This window comes from Sander vitreus, chromosome 6, assembly GCF_031162955.1.
Source record: "Sander vitreus isolate 19-12246 chromosome 6, sanVit1, whole genome shotgun sequence".
In the NCBI taxonomy this organism is placed as follows: Eukaryota; Metazoa; Chordata; class Actinopteri; order Perciformes; family Percidae; genus Sander; species Sander vitreus.
Window position 1 is genome coordinate 20,473,895 of NC_135860.1, and position 18,161 is coordinate 20,492,055.

The 18,161-nt window shown below is 38.2% G+C and overlaps 1 protein-coding gene across 1 annotated transcript in view; it reads right to left on the bottom strand.

Annotated features, from left to right (window-relative positions):
• Positions 1-37: 37 nt before the first annotated feature.
• Positions 38-18,161, bottom strand: part of LOC144519899 (lysophosphatidylcholine acyltransferase 1) — a 33,497-nt gene continuing 15,373 nt past the window's right edge. Inside the window, exons 4-14 of the mRNA XM_078253414.1 lie at positions 15,612-15,724; positions 15,118-15,178; positions 14,547-14,605; positions 10,910-10,944; positions 10,094-10,148; positions 9,632-9,714; positions 8,760-8,885; positions 7,877-8,030; positions 7,433-7,531; positions 5,501-5,642; positions 38-4,251 (exon numbers count right to left, since the gene is read on the bottom strand). Of these exons, the coding sequence (XP_078109540.1) occupies positions 4,019-4,251; positions 5,501-5,642; positions 7,433-7,531; positions 7,877-8,030; positions 8,760-8,885; positions 9,632-9,714; positions 10,094-10,148; positions 10,910-10,944; positions 14,547-14,605; positions 15,118-15,178; positions 15,612-15,724 (1,160 nt within the window). The 3' untranslated portion in view covers positions 38-4,018. The remainder of the gene's footprint in view (positions 4,252-5,500; positions 5,643-7,432; positions 7,532-7,876; positions 8,031-8,759; positions 8,886-9,631; positions 9,715-10,093; positions 10,149-10,909; positions 10,945-14,546; positions 14,606-15,117; positions 15,179-15,611; positions 15,725-18,161) is intronic.

Here is an 18,161-nt window from a genome sequence, read left to right on the forward strand (position 1 = left end):
TCAATTAGCACCGTGACAGTGAAATAACAACAGTGTGTTAACATTTCAATTTTTAATTCAATCCAAGAGTCACATTAACAAGTTATATCATAGCAGTCCTGAACAGACAAATTCAAAGTGGCTTGCAGTAATGACTCTTCCATCATCAAAATGCATTAATAAAATAAAACCTGTTGAGTATAGAAAAAAAAAAAAGACAGGAAGTAAAGCTACAGAGAAAACAGAGATTTCAGTTTCTTGGTCCACAGACAATAAGCCATCAGAAAGACACGATCGCTCTGTCAGAGTACATAAGTCTTTCGTCTTAGGCTCGCTGCTGGACAAACTGGTAAGCAGACAGCAGTAGCATAGATACAAGTTTATCTCTTGCAGGTTTACATTTTATCAGATAGATAACAAGTACAAAATAACTATACTGGGTCCCTTTCTTTTCACAAGTGTGAAAAGAAAGGGACCCAGTATTTTTCATACAGCCACAATGCCAAATTGTTCTGAATGTATGTATGTATGTGTATATATATATATATATATATATATATATATATATATATATATATATATATATATATATATATATACACATACATACATACATACACACACATATATACATATATATACATACACACACACACACACACGTGGCTGATGAAATATCGTATCCTTTAGACCTTCACATGGACATTTCTGTTTAAAAATAAACAAAAAACTGCATGAGGGGTTACTGTGGCTCAATACATTTCATTATGGGTCAGGTCTTGAATATCAATGCTTTGTTTCAGTTGAGATTCACAATCAGATTACCTACCTATGTACAACAACAGTATGGTTTCTCTCATACATACATAATTACATACAAGGTGAATTGTGTAATTAACCTGCTGTAAAATCACATCACTTGGGAGTACATTTAATTCTTATCCATTCCACGGTGCAGTTTTAGTCATTCAAATTAGTACGTTATTGGCAAGTCTTACACGTTTACAAAGTCGTTTCAAGCTACAAAATGTCCACCATCCTGAGACAAGGCAGAAAAGTAGATCTAAAAAGTGTTTAAGATGTTAAAACTAACCAAGCTCTTTCTTACAGTACAAAAACAAATGTAGGACAAGGGACAGCTTCCTGTAATGTGTGATCCCCAATTTCCTCTGTGCTCAGAATATTGCAGCAAATATATGAATGCAAAAACTATTCATATTATCAACATTGAGCTACAATACCTAAAAACTTAACATGCTTTACAGCAATGTGGTATTTCTTTAAAGAAAATAAAAAATCTAAAGTGCAAGCACACACGTTTAATTTAAAAAGGACAAAGTAGTAAGGGGGAAATACTAAAAGATTGTGATTTAACATTTAATTTAGTATGCGTATACAGTCCGGAGTTTGTGCAATGCGGCCCGTCATGTGGTGGCAGACATTACCTCAGGGCCTGACACGCTGGCACACTCACATTTTGCTTATTTCAACCTGCATGCCTTAAACAGTAAATGGAGAGAGGGTTCAAAAGGATAAAAAGTGTACATTTGAAAACCATGATTTCTTCAGGAAAATGTCCACTGGAGATCAGCGCTTTGAGCGGCTTCTGATCGTGACAAGATTGTCTAAACATTCTCTTTTAGCATAAAAATTCTATAGATTCAAGGCTATCGGCTTCCATAAGAAATCTGCATTTTTGTTTCTAAGCAGTCAACTCAGCAATAATAGTAATAATATAACAACAATAAAACTGTACACTTGTGTAGGAGGAATACAGCACAAAACAACTGCAGTATTATACAATGGAAAACGAAAATGCGGCTCATTTTTCACCATCAATACAATCTGCAGAGGAGAGAAGATCACAGATCTTTGTCATGGCAGTGAAAATAAAAATCATTCATATACGTATATCAAAAATTCACAAAATGTCCTGCATTTGGAATATTCAAAATACATATCAGAACTCTTCAAAAGCATACATCTTGAGAAGGCTTAAGAGATGTGAAATATTGCTTCACCTAAAACCATAATGGGAATACAAGTACAGTATGCATGGTCATGAATGGGATGGGAATGTGAGGCTCACTGACATCGTGAACTTATAGAATAAAAAAACAAAAAAAACAACTTAAGTTGTAAATGTGATAAACAAAGTCAACACAATTAAACCATGAATACACAGATCCCAAATATAACTGGCATCTAATGCGTTTCATTTCACCTGCTCAGGAGAGGTATTCCCTTTAACAATTAATTGTGCTATAACATGTAAAGCACTGTACATTTCGAGAGAAGGCGCAGGATAACCTAATTTTCATTTTGTTTTTTCTTTTTAAGTATAAGGGTATTTTGTGTGTTTCGATAGACAAAATAGATGAAACACAGCCAATTAATTGTTGGCAAATGATTGAAATGAGCATCGTGTGTGAAAGTTTTTGCCAATACATTCAAAAGTTGATTGTAATTTCAGAGTTTCTTAAAATTAAAAACGTAGAATACTGGACTCATTACAAAATGTCTGGGGAGAATTGCAATGCAACCTTCTTTCCAGTAGCAATCCTAAAATATTAATAACTTAAAGACCGCTAAATACTATTTGCCCAGTGTGAGATAAAATGTTCTTATCTTAAATAGTAATAATAAAGCATAGGCCCACAGGCCTGTGATTATAAACACATTGCATGGCCACAGGCTGCATGTCCGTGCCCTAAGAAGTAATCAAACCACATTCAATGACAAATGTGTCTGAGCCAATTAGACCACCATTAGAAAAACAAACGAGGCATAAATATTATTACAGGTGGATATGTTCCAATTCCAATGGTCCCTTGAATGTGATTGGACGCAAAAGAGCTTGGATCTCTTTTAAAACATGACGTGACTAAGGGTCCAATATTTAAATATGACATACTTAAACACCTGAACAGTTGGGAGTTTCAGACGGACTGAGGATATGCTGTGAAAATGGTAGGAATTAATCAAAATGAAGCAGTGTAAGACAGAAAGGGAAGTTGTATGACCTTGCCTTTAGAATACCCACCAAAGCCACCAAAAAGGACAGTTCAAACATGACAGGTAACATTAAATCCCTCAATGCATTTTTGGTCCACGTTGCGTAATTTCAACAATAAATAAAAGACACTTGAATGTGTCAACCTGAAATAAATCTGTGAAGTCAATGTGAATGAGGAATGACTGGCCAGAAGAGTACCGATGTCGTAAGAAAGAAAGACATGCACAAAACCCAGTGAGCATCAAAAACGATGACATCATACAAGTTACATTTTTCATTTTTGTCACTGAACCCTGAGCTAAATCAAATATATCACTGTATATGTAAGAGGCTCATAGCAATTATGACCGTCAACTCACAGAGACCCGAGTTCACCTCAAATGTGGCTCCTGTAGCTAAACACTTCAAGTAATCACACAATTGTCACTGGTACCCTCAGGCCTCCCTTCTTTAGATAAATAATCCAATACTGCTCAAAATAACATGAGCCCATGCTTTCTGCACTTTCAGTTAAAAAAAGGCAGCTACCATTAAAGAGAGGAAACAGATAAAAGTTACAAATAAAAGAGAATCCAACACAGATTTTACTTAAAATGGTTTAACTTTGCTGTCCAGGGCTTGCGTTTTTCTTGCTTCCCTCATGTTAAAAACATGCAGTTAGCACTATGAAAAAAAAATTTTGACCCATGATTTTTGCCCTTCAAGTATTCAAGCAGTGTGTCTGAAACAGCCATTGTTCTGGCATTTTGACGACCCTTGCTATGGAAAAAAAAAAAAAAAAGGAAACGTATAACAAAATAAACTGTTACCAGGCTGACATTAACCTCAGTAATGTCATGGCACTACTAATAAAAAAGGATAAGGTAAACAACTTCTTTTTCGTAGTTGTGGTTACTGAAATGTAGTCCCTTACTGTTCAAACAAGTTACTAATTAAAAAGTAATTAACTACCCTCTGCCCCCTACCCAACATCCTCTCACCAGGAGAGGTGGTAGTTTTCTCCCACTACATTTTTAAACCCTTTTAGTTGTGTTTCTTGAGGAGTCCATCAATTGTGCTGCCATGTTCTTTGGGGCTGAAGTCAGGACAGATACCGTTAGCTGTTTTGGTGATGGCAGTGCCTTGCAGGTTCCGGGCAGACAGGCTGGGCTTCGTTTGGTGACCGTGGCAGGGGCTGCTGTGGAGGCCTGCATTTTCTGTGTACAGGTACTCCTCAGCAAAGTCTGGGTGCTGCTCCACAAAGCATCTGAACTTATCTGTGGAAAGACCACAGGAGGGCGCCAGAGACAAAGGCAACATGAGACAAAGGCCAAAAAAATGGCCAGAGATACACTGCACCTAAAACTGAAGTGGCCTGGTTGTCGAATCTACTGCTCCTCGTGAGGGTTAACAGACAAAATACAAGCAAAGTTCAAAACAAAGATTTGACTAAAAAGGAAACTATGATGCTTATTCTCAGGTTGACACTTGCATTTTGAGTTTCTACTAGAAGATAGACATATGTTTCTCATACTGCCCAGGCCTGATGCACCTGTATTCACCTTATGTCTGAAATGCTCTGCACAGGTCTCTTTAAGCCCCCCTCCCGAAAAAGCCCAATCTGCACTGATTGGGCAGCGTTTCCGGGTCATCTGCATCTGTCTCCTAGTCGGTACCGTACGTCATTGCAGCCGGGGGTATGACAGTGATAGCATTACTTTTTACCGTGCAAAAGCATCAATAAAGGCTTCCAAACCAAAAACTATTGAAGATGTTCCAACATTAACCGAAATTGTGGAAAAAATAACAACCAAGATTACAGGTTTCCCTGTCTACATGTAGCGTGTATGTAATGTAAACACTGCAGTAACGTGCCTGGATCAGATGACCATATATAGAAGTCCGTCACGAGCCGAGAGTAGAAAAAAAAACTGTTGGAAGCGGAGTGTTCAGAACTTTCTGAAACTTGACGTTTTTGCACATAAATTCACCGCATTATTTGAAACTTTGGCCACGTTTAATATGAACATCTGGCTAATTAATTAATATATTGTCTATATACAGTCTTATTAGCACGGGACTAGCATTACCTGGGGACCTCTAGTAATTTGTAATAATTGCAGAGGTTGTCTGTGATCTTAATCCAGTGCAAATCTGCCATGTCTGTAATTTGTCAAGTAAAAATTACACTGCAAATGACCTCCCATATTTCAAATCGCCAAACACAGAGGTTGGGTGATAATATTAGTCCCGTGCACATCGGCATCTCTGTGATTCAGGGTTGTATTTGCTGCATTTGCAATTATAAATGAAAGTTTTGTCAGAGCCTTGACATCATACATGTATGTGGGGGATAATATCAGTAAATACGAGTAAATACAGACTTTGCTTATCCTGTGCGAATGCGCCCACGAAACACAAATAAATAAATATATATATATATATATGACAAAAAACAAGGAAAAGCATGACAGGTCTCCTTTAAAAAAATATTTCGGTCAATCACTGATTTATTCAGTCTCTTACCAAACGTGATCTTTCCTGTGTTTTCAGGATCGATGGCGGTAAACAGACGTGACACGCTGAGGTGGGTCACTCCCAAAGCCGTCTTCAGGATAACTGCCAACTCCATCTCTGTGATGGCTCCGTCCTCCTCTGCCTCAAACATCTGGAGAAGACACAATGGGTAGAAATCATAGACTGTATAAAAGAAGGGGGAGTAGCCACTCTGACGTCACCCATTGGTTTGTGGACTACTGTTTAAAGCCTCGAGCTTGGCATTTTGGCCATCGCCAGCTTGTGTTTTTTGGAGTCAAATGTGACCATATTTTGATGAGAGGCTGGAGCTGGGGAGGAATGCTAAGCTAAGCACTAAAGCCTCGTTTCCACCAAGCAGTTCGGTTTTGTTCAGTTCATTACACATACATACACATTAGAAGATTGCTAGGTACCTTTACAGAGAGGTAACGAAAAAACAGGACAAAATGAAGCGGTTCTATGCTGGTACCATCCACAACCTTTGACAATGGAAATGCAAAAACAGCCAACCATTCTAATGTGTAATGGACTGAACCTTACTGCTTGGTGGAAACAAGGCTCTAGAAACACTGCAGTCCGCAACGTTCCTCTTTTTCCCAGCTTCCCAGCTAATGGTAGTGCTAGCTAGACTGCTTGGTTATCAAGATGCATCTGTAATTCACATTAATATACTAATTGGGATGCTAACAAATACTAACAAAATGTACTTACCGGGGGAAAAAAAAAAAAACAGCTGACTCCTTAGAGTGTCTTTTAGTACAACCGACCACTGAACAAGACATTTTTAGGTGACCAAAATGTTACAATTAACTATAATGAACTGAAAACCCTCTGTGAAAGGGTCAAAGTTGTAAGACGAAAACACGGACCAAGGATATTTAAATGTATACAGTGCCATGGATATGCATTGCTAGTGTAGTAGTGACTAGTCAATCACAAGGTAGCCACGCCCTAAATCATACCCTGCTTTATCGTCTAGTCGACTGTAAATGGAACCATGATTTACTAAATGAACATCATGAAGTATTGAGGAAGACTTGAAAGTAGCAGTTGAGTCATGCATTGATAAAATGCAGGTGTCATCTCTTTGATTTTGTTTCAGGCATGCCTCTCTGACACGGGTGTCAGATTAGGAGCCAATGAAAAAGTTCTTCAAGTGGGTTCCCTTTTTCATGAGCCCTAAGGTCACATAACTTGCTCAACTTAAGAATTGTGAAAATCAATTCAAGTGACAACATGAAGACTCAAACTCGAGCCATTTGGTTCATGTGCAGTCTCAAAACTATCTCATTTCATCTGATCTTAAGAAATGCAAATCTGAACATGAACATGGGGGAAAAGAATGTGTAACGTGTCAGTATTATATTACCAGTAGGTCACTTAGGTCTTCTGACCAGGGCTTACTGGTTGTCCATCAAGCTCGACATAAAACAAACCGTGGCCGTGCCTTTGAAGTGGTGGCTTTGACACTTTGGAAGGCCCTCCCTGTTCTCACACGTTTTGTGATTTATGTTGACAATTCTAAAAAGCAGCTGAAGACTCCACTATTTAAACTGGCCTTTGTCTCATGTTTGTAAGTTTGTTTGTTTTTAAGTTTTATTTTACGGTTTTTATTTTAATTTCTATTTTAATTTTATTCTTTTTTTTTTTTTTCCTTGTCCTTTTACTGTTTTTTGGACTTATTCTTAACAATTGTACTCTTGTGAAGCACTTTGTGTTGTCGTTCTGTAATAGGTGCTGTATTAAATAAACAATATTATTAGCAGTAATAACTATATGATTACTCCGTTATACATAAGACTATACAACCTACAGTAAGTGGCATTTCAACGTAGCAAATGTCATGCTGATCCTAAAGCAAGCAGAGAACTATTCTGCCTGGTGGTTAGATAAGCGTAAAGCTTAAAGCGCAAAACATACCTTGAAGGCCAATTTCATCGTTTCCAGAGTTTTGGCAGGTCTGCATACGACAGATAAGGCTATCACATATTCTCTGATATCCATGCAGTTATCTTCATGCTGGGAAAACAAGAGAAAACAAGGCGTTACAAAAGATAAGAGAGTATATGAGCAAGACTACTTATTTATTTATTTCACTAAAATAGCTGCGTGTGATTGTTGTTAAGTTCATGAACACATTGCTGCAATAAAACCTTTACTGGTTGTTTGGGTACTATACTGCAAATGTATCCCCAAATGGAAAGCAAGGTGCTGTGATTAGTTTCAAAAATGTTCTGGTCTTTAATCCAGCCTGCGTCTTAACAGTGTTTTTTATGGAAGCATTTTGTCAACTGAATGCTTGGAGCTCAATTATTTACAGCTATCCTGGTTGAGGGGTGAGGGAAAAACCTCCATAGTATTTACCTCATCAAAAAGAGCGAACATGTCTCGCAGCATCTCTGAAACTGGCACATCGAGGCACTGAGCAAAGCCGTCCAAGTCCAGCTTCTGACCTTCCAGCTTCCTGGCTCTGTTCCCATAATCCTGGAGAACCTTCTCAGTGTTCTGGGGTTTCAGCCTAGGAAAGCGAGGGGAATACACTTTATGTTAATTAATAACGTGGCCATAGTGTGAACAAGGTAATGTGGAAAAGCCACAATCAAAAACAAAACTAGAATCAAAACAATACAGTCAGTACAGCATATACACCGTTTCTGTGTCAATTTTTTTTAAGACTGTACCATGGAGTTGTATCAAGTCCTCTGACATTTTTAAATTGTAGTTTATTGGGCTGCAGTCTTGTGAATTGTTTGCAGTATTTTGTCCAATCTATTTACATTTTTTCCTCCGGTTATCTATCCCTCTCCTCCTTTTCGCTTTCCTGCACTGTCAGTGCTCCTTGTCACTGCCAACTGGTGGACCGGGGAGGGAGTAGACAAATGTGTGCCTCCACCAATACACATGGTGCTGCCAGTTGCTTCTTTTCACCTGCCAGAGAGGAGTTTCACCAATAAACCACACCATGTGTGGACATTACACTATCCCCTCCAGATCCCATACTGTGCAGGCACATGACCAACCAATTTAAGTCAATAGCGCAGGGACAAGGACACAATCCCAAACTGCCTGTGCTACAGGTGGTGAAGTTTCGTTTGCTGGAATGCAAACCATGCTGAAGGTACCACTGCCAGAAATTTAATCTGGGTCCCTGCTGTGTTTGGTGAATATTTTGCCCCTGTCTCACACATTTGCCCCTTACTTGGTTCTCTTTGATGGAGCATTGTATTGGAAGGTTTGAGTGACTCACCCCAGTCTCCTGACAAGCTTGGCAAACTCCAGCAGACAGGTGTCGACTGGCAGTCTCAGCAGGCCTTCTGCCATGGCCAGCTGGCAGTCTTCAAATGAATAGTCGGTGATGGGTACCCCCAGGGCTCTGAGCATGGCACAGACGAGAATGACGGAAAATCAGTATTTGCAAATCAATACAAACTTTGCTGAAGGCTCATAAAACGCCAATGCAGTAGTCGATATGGCTACTTTGATGTCAAGAACAACGTGTATAGGTGTTTTTTTTTTTTTTTTTTTTGGTGGATGGTTTACATGGATAGCAATGTTGGATGGTACAGAATTTGAATAATGGTTCAGGTGTCAAACCAATGCAGGATGACACTTAAGAGTTTACACATGATTAATACTCATGCAGAGAAAACCATCAAGGAAATTGAAATGTTTATAAAAAGTTCATTTTTAATATTTTCTTACTGAACCACAATGAAACAGTAAATAATGTGTATCTGTCTTTATAACGCGGTCACCCGTCTCAGACCAATGCTACAGAGAGATGGACCTGTGTAAAACCCTTGTTCCAACCTTCTCGCATAACCAGATGTTGACCCAACAGCAAACACAGGCCTTCCCTTGCTTGTTGCCCTATGTGAAAGAAGTGAATAGTCTATGCAAGTAAGGAGCTTTTCCCATAGCTCTATGTCCCTTCTAATTGCTGAGACAGACAAAATGTATGTTACATTTGTTGTTTATATGTGAATAACAATTGTTGAGAGTGATAACTGGATACCTCATTTTATTGGGTTCAACTTTGCTTTTTTTGTAAATTCAAAAGGATGAACTGCCACATGTATATACAGTATACACAATTATGAACAATAAATTGTAACTTACTTAGCCATGACGCGTCTCACATTGATAGCATAGAGAGCAGGGTTCCTTTTCTCCTCCTCTGAGGGTGTGTAGATGGGAAGGAACTGCAGAGAGAAAGATATTAATTTCAGACAATCTCAGACATAACAAGAGATTGTATTATTATGTGGACATTTTATTGTAGGTATGTATAGACAAAACATATTCCATTTATTGTGGACAAATGAAAAAAAATGTATTCCCTTGCATGAAATTAAGAATTCATAAAAGACAGAAAGGAGAAAATTCTTTAGTATCCATACTTTTGCATACGCATTATTTTCAAAACATAAAGGACGTGATGGAATCAATGATGGCCTCCTTTCACATAGCACACATTCAATAATTTGGAATACTGCAAGCACAGTGATCATTACAGGTAAACAGGGCATGATCTACAGCAACATTCATACATGCAGTATGGAGAGATAATGGCACTCTTACCTCAACCACAAACTCGTTGTGCAACTGGCAGAGTGTCAGCCACAAGATTTCAAACCTGGATAATAACATGGTATCATTAACAACAATAAACAAATATAGATATAGACACAAACAGCCTTGATTGGGGTCCATGTGGCAAATGACTTGACACTAAAAATATACAGTGCGTTTTAAAGGCACCGCATCACTTTTTTTCAGAAATTTGCTGACTTCAATAATGTCTTTGCCATATTACAATAAATCATTGATGAACAAATCAATAATTTAAGAACAAGATGTATGAAAGCTCAATCGAGGTATGAATACGTATTTAAATGTCTTATTATTTGAAAGTTTCTATGACATGTTTGGAAGAAAATGTCACACAATGTGCATATAATAGTTTGTGTGTGTCTTTTAGAAATGTAGTCAAATAATGAATAGTTCTGCTCAGCTGAGCTGTGAAGACAGCCAACTGGATTCAAAGACCCACCATAATGATGGAAGCCAAACCAAAACAGAACATAGTATTCTGAGGACGCTACAGAGACAGATAATGAGGGCAGTCTTTTTCCTCCAGCCATACAGTAACTACTCTGCTTCCAGTCTATTTGAGATCTCGCTGCAGAGATTCTGGTTCAGACCACAATGTTCATTTCCAAAATAGTAGCCTGCACTTGAATTGCAGAATGTAATCAATGACAACCTTTACTATGATACATAATAGTGTGTGTAATCCAAGAATCATACATTGTGTTTTAGTTTAAAAAAATAGATTTTAACAGCAACTAGAAACTGAAGCATACCATTGATGAAATGAAGAAACTGTGTACTTACGCTCCAGGCCCTTGCCATGTCCATGTGATTGAGTCCTGTAAAAAAGGGCATGAAGCAAAGACATTATTAGACAGATTGAAAAACTAATGAATATTTCCAGGATGCATTTTAAACCAATTGTTAACTTCCTTTCTGCAGTTGTTATTGCACTAAACCTTTAATGCGTATTTGCACACCCAAAAATCCGATTACTGCGTAATCAGATTAAGGCAGGAAATCTGTCCACATGTACTGTCTTGAAGGCCTTTTCACACCCATTTACACACAAATATAAAACATTTAACAAAAACACAGAATATTCATTGACAAATACTTGCGTTCCGTGCATTCCACCAAAAATTTAAGGTTCCTACAGTCACACAATCATCGAATCACCATTGTTTTTACTATAACAAACAACACTTAACTCTACAAACTAGGGAAAGGCTTGTTATTCCAAGTGTGCAAGACTGTGTAGAAAACAAAAAAACAATGTGGTCGCATTTCCTATGGGTGGCGCCAACAAAACATGTTATGGTTTCCAGTGTAGATGCTGAGATTCACTGCACTGGTTTTCATCATTTGACTAGACCAAAGCTCCAAATGAGTCTAAATGTGTTTATCATATACATGTGTTTCTTATATGTGATATAAGTCTTAATGGCCAGTTTATAATGATCGGTTTATAAAAACCTTCCATTTTCCAGTAGCATAGATACATAACACTATGTATAAACTATAGATGTAACACTATTGTTTATCTATATAGCCAGGTTTTGTAGTATACCTTTCACAGCGACATTTAATTTATAAAAGTATAATGTCCACAGCATAACGTCAACTAATGCACTTGGAAGTGAATGGTACTCTGTTACCTTGACAAGAAACTCCTTTACAGGCTATCACCATCACAAGCAAGTTCAACTGCTATACTTCCCTAGATGTTGTCTTTGTGTTTGTTCTTTTTATAAAAGGTTTTTGTTTTATTTTGCGAGACCAAATGGATCAGTCAATATCCATATTGTTGTGCGACGGTATGAACAGAATTATGACATTGACATCCGAGAAAATCTACGGACCGCATGCGCAAAAGTCTTTATTTTATTGGTTGGCTTGTTTTTAAATCGGCACCCAAAACTCGCAGTAAGAGAAAACCTGCACTGCAAAATACGGATTTGATGTGAATAGGCTTATAGCGATAAATGGGTTTGAATTTTTGAATTGATGCGATTTATACGCACAAATTATTTGCATTTGGTCTGAAAGACTCAAACACACTTCTTTAAATCACATTTGAATAATCACATTCCTCAGCCACCTTCTAAAAAAAGTGTTGCACCAGTTTTGGCACGGGTTGACATGGCCAAGTACTTAGGTAAACCGGGTTAGAAAACTTAAGTTACCGTTTCCATGGACATTTCTAAAATCCGATTACTGCAAAAAGTGGGGAATACTGGAGTTACTATAGTGCACGCAAACACCGTGACTTAGCAAAAAAGTTTATACTTAAGGTATGTGTCAATCATGTGACTCCACTGATTTCAATGGCCTGACCACAGTTTTAGGACTGGCATCACTCACGTTTTGCAACTACATCTGTGATTTCTACAACTGACCTCAACTATTGCAGAACATCGGAGCACCACCTCCTTAAGCAGAAGACAGTGTAGGTTTGCTGGATTTATAAGATTCTCAAACAATTCCATCTCACAATGTCCTCCGTTGGTTTTCCACAGCCTCACTAACAAGCCCGAGCAATGCCTTGTACTTGCTTTCTGAGTCAGATCGGGATTAGCCAGATTCCCAGTGAGGCCATCAGAAAGTGGCTTTGAATGCTTCACTGAATTCTTCTCATAACCCGACTTAAACGACTTCAACTGAATCAGCCTCTTGTTTGTGTCTACTGAATCAAGGGTCCGTTATTCTGCACAAATGAGTTTAGTTGAGATACTCAGGCTTATCTGTGCATCCAGAACTTAAACAAGGCAAACTCATGCTTTCTCAATAAAAGATTTACTTGTATATAATTATTGCAATGGTTTGTTTTAAACCACAATGGGAAGTCAATTTGAATAATAAATTAAATAAATAGATGCAAATGCCTCATGAATAAAAAAAATAATACAGTGACTCAAAATTGCTGCTGTGGCCACATGAGTCCCATATGCCCACAGCATGTTGCATCTACATTTACTTGAATGGATTACAAAGCCTTTACATACCCATGTGATACCTGTGGACTGCTGCGGTGGAGCTTTGCAGGTGAGCAGGCACAGGCTATCAGTTAACAAAGCACCACATAGCCAGTTCTAGTGTGACTTCTGATGTGCTTTAAAAGATTAAAGAGGCTGTACTCAACATTAAGAACATTAATATAGCAGTAAACAAATATTTGCTGTGTAGAGATGTGTGAAGTGAAGTAATGGGATCCTGAGCAGAGAATGACGTCACACTGCCTCCATGTGTTGTAATCTAAGCTCTGTACTTTTGTTTTGATAGCCGGTCCGGCCGCGCATTAATGGTAGTGCCTGTAAGTGCGTCAGTATCCAACGCCGAGGGCCGTGACAAAGCGTTGGACTTTGACGAGTTGGGGAATGGTCTGTGTGAGCCACGTGGAAGCAATCCCAGCCCACGTTTTTTCAGTATTTTGAGTAGAGAACCTTAATTGATTTGCATTTTAAACCATAATTGTTGACACGGAAATATTTAGGCACTTATTTTCGTTTTCAAATTTAGATTCAGCCTATTTACCAATAGCTTGTGTCCGAAAATGTGTTAAACTTTCCAAAACATTCACACCGAAATCACACTGTGATTGGGGAGCTGTGTGAAGCTGAGAGAGAAGCCAGAGTTTAAACTTCTCTCTCTAGCTCTTTTTTTATTTTTTACAAAACCAATTTGGCCACTTCTCATGTGAACAACCGAGTGCAACACTATGAATACCTTCCTGGAGAGACTATCTTCGTCTAACCTGACCCTAAGAACTTCAAAAAATTACACAATATTGCCACAACACCAAGTGTTGACTGAAGGAGGATCTCACAGTACCATATAGGATTCAGCTGAGTTTGCAAATCTTTCTGTATATTCAGAACATTTTCTCCTTCATGGATACTATATTTACCTGCAATATCTTTCTTCCTACCATGTGACCGGCAAGATCTTTGCCTACCACTGAGTGAGACTCTGGTAAGATGCCAAGCGGGCTACAGGACATGCATAGTAGTACACATACAGACGCACACAATATGGCCCATGCAAATGATTCCAGAACTAACATTTTAGTACTGCAGGCCCTTTATGTAATTTAATGTTTAAAATACATTATCTTAGTACTCTTAAGTGTTAGTTTATATTATAGGCTACTATCTGCTTAACTTAAAGTAAGAAAATACTATACGACTGCTGACAGGGATCAGTGAGCGGGCGTGGGGCCATTGATTAATCTTTAGGGAACCAGATTTAGAACAATCATGTTTGCACTTTATCACACAGTTACGATATGAATAAGGAGATATGTGGGATGTCACTCACAATCTATCCCCTACCTGTTTGATATTACAAAGTTTCAATATCAACAGATATTATTTAATTGTGTAAAACGAATATGTGATTGAGATTTTCTACAAAGAACTAGCATATCCATAAACAATCTTACTAGTTTATTGGGGTAATGAATCACCACAGGCTGCACTGGTACAGCTGGGATGAAGGCCCCTGCAAGAGTAAAAAAGACAAAAGGTTTATTTGAATTTGACATATCTGCATACACAATAAATTGGGTTAAGAACAAGAGCACACCCATTAGAATAGTGCATGTTTGACAAAGTGCAGTGAAAAAGAAATTGTACTGTAAATAAACTTATTTGGTAATTCAAACATCTGCCAAATAAAGTCCATGAGCCATAAATGCAGCCAATCACCCAGCCTATATTATACCTATTTATTATTTGAATATCGCAAATGTTGTTCTGACATTAAAATCAGCCAAAAGGTAAATGTAAGGTTAAACTTAGATTTAAACTTTCATCACATCATAATTCAAAACTGATTCCAGTTCTTATTCCACAACAACTAAGACCACACATCACACTTAAAGCTAAATTGGACATGAATTTAATCTGTAACTTAATTTAAATAAGTCAAAATGCCCACTAGGTTGAGTATGAAGTATCAGTGCATGCCAGCAAGCTGCCAGCATAAAACGTATGATGATGGGAGCGCTTTACCTGGCTTGAAGGTGATTAGGCAGGATCTATTAGTACATGTTCCCTCTGGAAAAATCATTATCTGTAATAAAAAAGGAATCAAATTACAAAAACAGTGGTCATATCCTAAACAGAATAGTACAAGGCAGAAATATGTGCATTAGCTTGCATTATATTGCAAGTTGCTATAAGTCAGATGTGCAGTTAGTCGTAACAATGTTGTCTGCAACGCTGGATTTTAGTGGTAAAATGTCCATTTGTCTGTAGCTTTGTCCTTTTCAGGGATGGCTAGGTCTTTTTCAAGCATTCTCTCAGTGTCTTACTATGAGGATGCCCCACATACCTAAATCATGCTATCACAGAACAGGGGTTACAGTTGTAACCTTAGGGCTGTTTTGAACAGATAAAATGTGCTAAAGTTAAAGTCTGTTTATTTTAAAATCAGGTCCTGTTATGGGAAATTGTGCCCACAACCGAAAATACACAAGTGTGCACACACATTTCCATCCATTTACCTGAGGCCATTCCCCTCCAGAGTGGGCTCTGCGTTTGATCTCCTCCACAGTCTTCTTTCTGGAGTCCTGGTCTGACCGTGATACAAACACTGGCCTGATGTACTTAATCAAAGCTAGAAGCAAGAAAACAGACAGAGTAGAGAAAATGTCAATGAATACCATTTTTTATTTATTATTATTATTATTATTTTTTCTTTTGACATCCAAGCAACTAAAACATCTCTTCATCATCTGTATCTACTCCATTTAGTGGTTTATTAGTGGTGGGAGAGGGGCGAACTCTGACTTCTGGTTCTAACTGGAATTTGCAAGAACTCAGTCAGAACTTTTCACTTCACCTGGTAATACAGGCCATGTCTGTATTGTCTCAAACAGTAGATATTGTTGCATGATCACGACTTTAAAACTATCTGATACAGTAGCACAAACACTTCTGAGTACCGGCTAAGAAAAGCCAGCATGGAAAGAGAGCAACGCTCCTCTTTACATCAACCACCACTCTAATGGTGTCCTTAAACAAAGCACTTCAATCCAAATCCCTCTGCAACATAGCTGCACAGTGGTGAAGAGTGAAAGAATGTGGTTGTACTGAAACATTCCTGTGTTTATGTGGCATTCATTCATCTGTAAAGCACAGCTGAATACAATGCCCGTTTATTAGATACTGTAGATTCCAGAAACCACTGTTGATGAGGGCAAAACATTAACCACACATGTTTACTCATCAGTTTTCTTATAACAATCTATTTAATACTGGGTAATGGAAAGGCAAGAGGTGATATTCCAAGCAACATTTCATTATGAACATTGTATAGGATAGCATAAAACTAAAACATATATCAGGAAATATTGGGTTTTATAGGTCTTGCTAACAATCATTTTATTATTTACAGAAAGACTAAGCAGCCAACCTAACCCCATCTTATGTGGGAAAAAAAGTAATTAAAACTGTCTTGTATAGCTGCTGTATCTTCTGCACTTAACACAGGATCATGTGTTCCTCAATGCTGGTTGCATAAGTCAGATGAGTCTCACATGTGGATCACAAATGCAAAAGAAGGTTTTTGACTGGCTTTTGATTACAGGCTAGGAACAAGGTAGTTTCAGCTACAATGTTGACAATCCGATCAGGGTCTTGGGGGCAGACGGGGGGATTTAAGAAATCCAAGTGACACAGCTAAACAAACAATAGCAGGGGTGGAGTCTGCTGCGGATGATCACATATTAAGAATTTCAAACTGAGTCGTAAATTTAGTCATCCTGTCACCCTCTAATGCAAAAGCAGTCGAGCCTCAACAAACTAAATCTAAATTCAGCTACAGTATATTGTGGGGCTAGGTGATCACTTAATGCCATCTGTTGTAAACTTTCAGTGAACCTGTATCACAATTATGTGATCGTATGAGGTTATTGTATTACAAAATTTAATGAGATCAGCATTTGCACTTTCGGATTTGTAAAACAATTTAAAGTAAAGCATATTTAATTGATTAAAATATTTAATGATTATATAAAAAAAAATAAAAAAAATCCCCACTCGCCCCATCCTGGGCAGTCCTCTTCCTTTAAGCTCAGGTCCTCTACCAGAGGCCTGGGAGCCTGAGGGTTCTGCACCGTATCTTAGCTTTTCCTAGGACTGAGCTCTTCTGGACAGAGATGTCAGATGTTCCACTGTCCCAGTGTGGGGGTTACAGCCCCGAGTGCTCGGATTACCACTGGAGCCACCGTTGCCTTCACTTTCCACATCTTCGCTAGCTATAGGGTTCTCTGCATCAGCTGTATGCTTGGCCAGCAAGTAGTGTTTGTGACTCGCTGTACTCCAGTGGCAACTTGATTCAAATCGACAATACATGCACATAACGTTAGTCTTGTTAAGAGAACCATCTAGAAGGGTTTTTGAAACTTAATTTGCCATTCAAAAGACTCTTTTCTTTATCCTTTTCTGCTCAAGGAGGTTTATTTCTGCTAGCCATCCACAACGTCAATCACGCTTCAAAAAATAAGTAGCATTAAAAGGAATTTGCTTTAACTAGTTATTATTGCATTCATTGTTAAAGTGCTCATATTATGGTCATTTTCAGGTTCATAATTGTATTTAGAGGTGGTTGTACCTGAATAGGTTTACATGGATTCATTTAAAAATAACAAAAAAAAACATTTGTTGTACTGCACATTGCTGCAGCTCCTCTTTTCACCCTGTGTGTTGAGCTCTCCGTTTTAGCTACAGAGTGAGGCATCTCACTTCTGTTCCATCTTCGTTGGGAGTTACACATGCGCAGTAGCTAGGTAAGGACTACTAGCCAGTCAGAAGCAGAGTATGAGGGCATGCCACGCTAGCAGCTAGATAGCAGCAGGACCTAAATTGATATTAATTTAAGTTACCACCCAGTCAAACTGTATGTGCCTCAAAAAGTCAAATCAGAAATAAACTGACACACAACAGTCCACTCACCACTACAACTTCCATTCGTCTAAAGAGCAATGCGACAGCCTGAGAGTGACACCATAACTGTCCCTTTCACTTCCCATAGCATAGCCACTTGATTGTGT